Source organism: Corticium candelabrum, chromosome 12 (genome assembly GCF_963422355.1).
Source record: "Corticium candelabrum chromosome 12, ooCorCand1.1, whole genome shotgun sequence".
Lineage (NCBI taxonomy): Eukaryota > Metazoa > Porifera > Homoscleromorpha > Homosclerophorida > Plakinidae > Corticium > Corticium candelabrum.
In genome coordinates, this window is record NC_085096.1 from 3,920,483 (window position 1) to 3,927,982 (window position 7,500).

At 40.8% G+C, this 7,500-nt stretch overlaps 1 protein-coding gene across 2 annotated transcripts in view; it reads right to left on the reverse strand.

Annotated features, from left to right (window-relative positions):
* The window catches only part of LOC134187892 (uncharacterized), a 16,478-nt gene that overhangs the window by 7,813 nt on the left and 1,165 nt on the right, over positions 1–7,500 (reverse strand). For both annotated transcript variants that reach the window (XM_062656065.1, XM_062656064.1), the window contains exons 3-11: positions 4,265–4,387; positions 4,082–4,207; positions 3,886–4,011; positions 3,635–3,760; positions 3,452–3,577; positions 3,258–3,383; positions 3,080–3,193; positions 2,878–3,003; positions 2,515–2,640 (exon numbers count right to left, since the gene is read on the reverse strand). In XM_062656065.1, coding sequence (XP_062512049.1) covers positions 2,515–2,640; positions 2,878–3,003; positions 3,080–3,193; positions 3,258–3,383; positions 3,452–3,577; positions 3,635–3,760; positions 3,886–4,011; positions 4,082–4,207; positions 4,265–4,387 — 1,119 coding nt within the window. The remainder of the gene's footprint in view (positions 1–2,514; positions 2,641–2,877; positions 3,004–3,079; positions 3,194–3,257; positions 3,384–3,451; positions 3,578–3,634; positions 3,761–3,885; positions 4,012–4,081; positions 4,208–4,264; positions 4,388–7,500) is intronic.

The following is a 7,500-nucleotide window of genomic DNA, read 5'->3' on the forward strand; positions in this document are numbered from 1 at the left end:
TATACCTATTCGTCTCGCTTGTGATCAAGTTAAAGGTTGGGGGACATTGATCAAGCTAGCGATGGAGAGTTAGTGGATGAAGTAACAGATATAGAGACAGATATTCCTACACCGAGGCCATCATCATCAGAAGCAGCATGGCAGCAAAGTGTCTCTAATGAGTTGGAGGAGTTGGTCCCTGATACCCAGGATCTAACCGCTGATGTTCCTCTACTAGAGAACGAGTCTCAACAAGCATCGTCAGCCAACCAGCCTGTAATGACTCGAACCTAAACAGACGTACAGCCTAGACCTTTGGAAATGACTGAGGTTCCCTTGCGGCGCTATCCAGTTTGAGAGAAGCGTAAGCCAAACAGACTAGAGTTTTGACAAGTTAAAAGAAAATTTTAGAAAAGGAATGTAATATATTGCATTGTGTTTGACTGTATGGTGTATATGGTAGCCTTAGTGCGTACACATGCGTAGACTTATGCATGTGATATACACGTGCAAACCGTGTGCACATGTATGGCTACGAGTATATAAGTAGCTGTATGACTGAGATAGTTCAGTCATTAATTGGGTATTGGCATATAATCAAGTTGTGTTCTTAGGGGCGGTCCGTAATTACCGATGGTTTTCGCAGAACGAAATTATTTCGAACCTGGGTGGTGGGTTGGGGGCCAGGGCGGAGTGAAAAAGTATTGACTCCTGTGTCGATGCATTGATTTCTAATAGTACAGTAGTAGAGTTTATGATGAATTACGATCAGTCTACTATTTTCTACTTTGTGGAAGCGACTCGCGTATTAAACTCGTCGTTAGTCATACTATTTGCTCGCGACCCTGTGCGCAACACCAGACTGCACGTGTACCACATGCGAGCATTTGAACAACATGTCATTGTTAGTGATAGCATGTGCACGTGCCATGGGCTGTGCCGCGGAAGTGTCATTTTTTGACGATGATGGTACGCGTGCTTTGTGAGGTTCTGCGTCTGAATTTCGACGAGATTACACCTGTAATATGTGTGGGTCATTGTTGAAGGCTGAGATTTGAGGTGGAAAGTGCGGCTCGCTAACCTCCCCAAAACATCCGGGACTTAAATGTAACAAACTCCGTGAACGCAATGTCTGTGCAGACGACGTTGTTCGGGAAGTTAGCAAAGAAGAAACCGTTCTTCGAGAAGTCTATGTCAGCTGACTCTGAAAACTACGCTGTAATTGAAGCAATGTGGACTCTAGAGCCATGTGGAGCAAACAGGAAAACCTTCTTTGACAAGGTGCAGCGCCTGTGGAAGGGTGTATATTCACAAAGCGGTAGTGCGTGCAGGGAGCTGTTTGCCAAAGCCGGTAAGTTGAGCGGTCCTGTGGCGCCCAGCTCTTCTCTCCAACCCCTAACCCAATGCAGCCAGGTCACTTCTTGACGTTCACGAAATGCTCCATAGCCAAAACAGCTGGAAAGAAACTCTGTGGTATTGACGAAGCCTTACCTTTAAAGACCGTGTCGCTGTGCAGGTTCGGCTGAAAGTACGTGTTCTCATCAAAGCGAGACGAGGACCGACAATACCACTTGGTTCATCCTGTCGAGCTCCGCAACCAGTACCGCCATGCACTTCAGGAGAGGCGTGCTCAAGAAAGAGCTGCAACTGGCACTGGTGCTTCATCACTGGGCCAATCTGCCAGTAAACGGGTTTGCTATCGCTGTACCTTTGATGGCTGTGGTGCAGTGTTTTCATCATACTATCAACTTACCCAGCATAAGCAGAAGGAGGGCCACACAATAGCCAGAGGTCGCCCAAGTAAGAAGTAAACTATTATACTTCAGTGTGAATGTTTGCTCTGTACTGTGCATTGTACTGCGTCTACTTATTTTTTAATGCCTCTTTAATACTTCCTTTAATATTAAAAGTTCTCTTGGTTGTACCAGTGTTTATTCAAACAAAATACGCACTGAACAGCTGACGGTATCTTCCGTGGTATATTTAATAATGAAGGCAATAGCTCTATGAGCACGGCCCATTGTGTGTGAAATAAACAATTTTTTTATACTTTTAATATAATATTAAAAATAGGTGCAGTGGCAATAAATTCTTTTAAGGGGGTGGGTGGTGGGGTCTGGTTACTTTGGACTTCGTTCGTTCTGCCAAAACTATCGGTAATTACGGACGTACCCTTACGAAAGTGCAACAGTTTCAATTAATATTAAGAAACGGTCATTACAGAGCTATTTGCAATAAGTAGGATATCATACTTTCCTTTTCTGTCACTTTTCCTAGGTGTCTAAAGCAGAAAAGAACATTGATTTTTTAATATCGCCAAATCTATGGATATTTATGCTGTTGTTGGCAAACAATTGAGTATAGCACTCATCCATAACAAAGGATAAAGTAATCGTGTGACAAGAAACATTGCAAGCACCACGCACATTTATAGAAAGAATCTACAGTCTAGTTAAGAATCTACAGTGTAAGTAAAACATGCAGCATTAAGTCATTTGCAGTTCACATGAGCATTTACAATAGAAAGAATCTGACCTGTGGCCATATCAGGATGTCCTGCAGGTGCTACATCTCTATATATTTTAATTGACTCAAGAAATGCTGCTTCTGCTTCTCTCAGTTGCAACAGCCCACAAAGGCATGATCCAATGAAGAAACAAGCTACAAAGAGGAATCACAAATACTAAATAATGTCTTAAACGCCGTGGAACGTTTTATAGCTTTGCGTGATCAATGTCATACATAAACAAAAGATAAAAGAGACATTTACAAGTGGAGATAACGTAACAAGTAAAGTAATATAAGAGATACAGACAAATGAGTAATAATCACATAATGACACTCCTTGAATGAGATATACTTTATTAACTAACCATTATCGTCATATATAATACTCACCGCTAGCCATTGATTCTGACATCACTGCATCATTTCTCATAACCATGCTACGAATCTGCAACCACAACTGCAAGTTTTCACTATAATCTGTCTGCCCGTGCAGACAAATTGCCAGCAAAGACAAACCTATAAAGCAACATTGCGAAAGTAAGACAAGAATATGTGGCTCCACGTGTGATGAAAAACAGCAAACTTATTTTACCTTTAATGAATTCAATAGATCCCTGTACAAAACTGGACAAACTCTTTGTGAACAGATTTGCCGCAGTTTCATGATCACCAGCAACCAAATAGTTCAATCCAATATATTGGAAAGCTGCAAATTGATTATACAAATGCTTACGAACAACAAGAGTACATTGATGTCAAATTTCACGTACACATAGCTAAGGTATCTTGACTTTTACAATGAAGCAACCGATGTTCAGAAATAGATTGCTCAAGCCAAAACACCGATTCGCGTGGCAAGCCGCTCTTATAATAGTACACTCCGAATTCAAGCAAAGCTATAGCAATTACATTGAAATGAACGGATATATAATCTCGTACAACATTGAGGTCGAGCGCTGCTCACCTAAACAAAAATATTCTTTCGTATGTGGTAAGTTTGTCCTCAATACACCAATGCACTGATTATACAGTTTAATAGCTTCATTCTTTTTTCCAGAATAGCCATAACAAGAAGCTAGGTTTTGGGTAGCTAAGGACATATCCAATAGAAAGCATCTTTTTTTGGACATTTTCAAAATTCACTGACCAATTGCTACTAAATAATTGTGAGGGTCATAAATCGATCTCCTAATAGACACACACTCTTTTGCCATTCTAGTGGCTTGAAAAACATCATTCAACTGCAAGTAACACTTAGACAACATCAAGAGAGCTATACAGAAATACAATTATATCACTGCAACATCCGCACAACATTTCATTACCCCCCCCCCACACACACACACACACAAACACATTGGCAAATGACATATTTCGTTACAAACCTCTCCCACTTACCATCGGCGACTTCAAAACTAGCATCAGGTCCATCCTGTCTTGTGATAGTAAGAACTTGTTCAATATGCCTTACAGCACCGCACCAATTACCCATTGACATCAGACACAGACTACACTGAACGTTTGCTAAATAATGTCAAAGAAATATTACCAATATTACTAAAATACTGCATATTATTTAAATAGCAATTATTACCGTATTTAATAATAGCAGACTTCATCTCGACAACATTCTCCGCTTCATCAATTACTTGCTTGTGAATGTTATAAGCACGACGCAAATGACCATTTAGCTGGCATATACGCCCCAAGGCATTCTTTGCTGCAGCTCAAAATCAGCAACAGTTAGACAAGTAATCTCTACACTATTCTAACCAACCTTGTAGAATGATGATACTATTACAACATTCCTTTTTAGAAAGTTCAATAATAAGATTGTACGTACGCTCAGCGTCATCAAGTTGATGTGAATGTGCGTAAGACAAAGCCAAACTACAAGCCACTAAAAACATAAACACAAATACAATTCACTAGCCAAGACTCTAGCACAACTTGTTACAAAGACTCAATTTGATTTCAATGTAACTGCGTGAACAAGAAACATAATCATGTAACTCAACGCTGAGCGATGTTAGTTATGTACGTATAGAAAGCACAAAAGTTAATCAGTGTGTAATATATACATTGAGTTAAGAAACCATAAAGGTGTCTGAGGACAATATATGTCATTAATATAAATGATATTAAGACTGCCTTCAATTTTACAATAGCAACTTGTTTACTAAACAAGCAAGTTCCAATTATTATTATTAGCATAAACGTTGAGCACGACATCTATGTATAAAAATAATGTTATGCTACAAAATGTGTAATCTTCATCCCTACTAGAAGTCTGACAAATGTATCGATGACTCTCTCCCATGTATAATTATTCTATAATTTCCTAATTAAGTACAGTGTGTAACGTTTCCGTCATTTAAGCCATCCACAAATTTTATATAAACTTCTAATCATCAACATCACCTTAACCTTTATTCATGGACAATCAATACCACTCATTGCCGAAGACTTTGCAAAGAATTGCAGCAAATGGTTTCATTAAAACGGCGGCTCCGAACCAGATGGTCCACTATACCACTATAAACAAATATGTTCTGTGTCAAAACTTTCACAGTATCGGTTCTAGTATTAGAATGATACCACCTGCCAAAAATAACCTTTTGTATTGCAGATGACTGGAAAAATTACCTTTGCCTCCTCTGTACCCTATAATATAAACATGTATTCGCACGTCTAAGAGTAACACACCTCTCGGCTCTCGAGAAGTGGATGCACCCCGCCGATGCGCTCTATCAGAAAAATTTGATCTATAGAATATTGCCAGAAAAATGTATATTGTAGTTACTTGAAGAGAGCGAGCCAGCTGTGTGTTCGATTTGGAGGAATAGGGCGGCTATAAATGAGAAAGCTTTTCTGTCCACATAGGCTTGAAATTCGCACGCGATGGCTTCTAGATAAGATTCATTTATCGGTTTTGAAATTAGGCCTTGTTTGTGGAGTAGTTCAAACTTCCACATAACCACGATCTCGATTCCGGCGTCTCGAATGGTTTGATCTCGCACGAGAGTTTCTCGTTACAGGAGGTTTGCGTTGGGTTCTCGCAAAGCTTCGAACCACCTTGCCAAGCGACAGCCGTAAAATTGAAATACTGCTCGGTGGGCCATTCCATCGACTGGAGCAGCCTGGACCCACCGCACAACACTGCGTGTGTCCGTGTTGGCTTTACGAAGGCGGCGATGCTGCCTTTCGCATTGGAGTCAGGAGTGGTGAGGTTATTCACTTTGCAGCTCGAGTGAAACGCTTTTTCGTAAGCTGATAGTTGTGTTTCGACCGCTTCAGTATAATCGCCGTGACTGACATTGGTGCAGGATCGCTGGCTTGGCAATGCCAACACCAGTAGAGGTTGAGGATCTTCTTGATATAGGAAGCTCGCTGCTCCAACTTACTGATTGTCAAGGTATTGGGATAGTGGACGGGTTGCAGTTTTAGACGCCGGACTTTCACCACTGCCTACCTCACACCAATACCCGTGTGGAAGTGCTTTTCGATTTTGTCGAGCTATATTAGGTTTGTCTTTTCGATTGCGGGTATTAGAGCCACCAAGTTCAAAAAGGAGATGGCGACCTCTCCGGCTTTGGCGGTACTGCAGTCTGCTAACAAACAATGATGTATGGCAAGACAACGGAATAGACATACGTTGTCGTTGAACCTTTCTTTAGCTACGAGTCCCTTCTTTTGGCGCAGCCAGTCGGGGAGAAGCCAGTCGGGAAGGAGCCAGTCGGGGAGAGCGCCTGTGTTTAGAAGAGCACGTTGATCTACCACTAAAGTTAACTAGACTTAGATAAATCGGACGAATGTCCACTTGGTGCGCAACTGGGTAGATCCCTTCATATTGTTAGGATACATATGTGCGGGTTTGTTCTATACAGTGTATTCTTTAGTTGCTTGGTGAGAGCTTGTGAAATATTTTACTTGACCTGTTTCAATGTTATCATATTGTCAATGAGATTGCCCCTATCTTACTGAAGAGTTTAAATGTCAAACTTCTGCGTCCTTTGGTCACTCTTTCTCGTTCGCTGTCCTGCTGAAGTATTTTCGGACCTTCCTTTTCCAAGGCGTAAAGTTAACGGAGTGCGAAACAATCTTTTTTGCCACATAAGACATCGATTGCATTGAGTTGCTAAATCATGGTACACAATTTGGCGGCTATATACTAAACCTTAAATTTCCTTAACTATGCGCCACATTCCAACAGACGGCAAACAATTCAGTGAACATATAGTAGAGACATTCTATTTGTCTAAAAGAGCACAACTTTCCACTATAGAGCACACCACACAATTTTGAGGCTACACACTAGAGATTTCATTTGTTTAAAAGGGTGCAATATTTTTCTATACCACACGGCACACACATCTGTGGCCATAAGACTCCGTTTGTCTAATATGGCGCAAAACTTGTCTGCCAGTGGGTGTGCATCCACGTCTCGGGAGTCGAGGGTGTGAGCCGTTCGACTTGGCGACGCACGTTTTCATGTTAGAGAAAAAAGAGGAGAGAAGGGTAATTTTGTCCAGATCTCTTCAATACTAAAAGAATATTTGCCAGGTTATATCATTCAAATCCAAGATCCACTAGTCTTCACGGACTATTTCCGTTCTGGACTATTTCGGTTCTGGACTATTTCGGTTCTGCACTACTCTGCTAAGTAGTACATCGGTGTTCTGGCTAAAACATTGATCATGTCCTGTTTTTGCTGTATGTGATGTTCAGCATTTTTCAGTGCGCTGTTTCAACAGGAAATGCTGTTTTTTGTTGCTTTTCGAGTGCAGATGTGAACAAAAGTACTTTTTAGAATAGAGCGTACGGTAATTTATGCATTGAAAAACGTAACAAATGACAGTCTGTTTCGACAGAGTATTGTAAATCTGAAAGGCAAACGCTTTCAGCGTTTGCCCTGAAATCTTTTCACGCAGCATAAAGGGCTTGTCATTAATAATAAACATAAGGTATGCGTTTAAGACAGAAATAAACTCCCATATCACCCGTGAATAGACA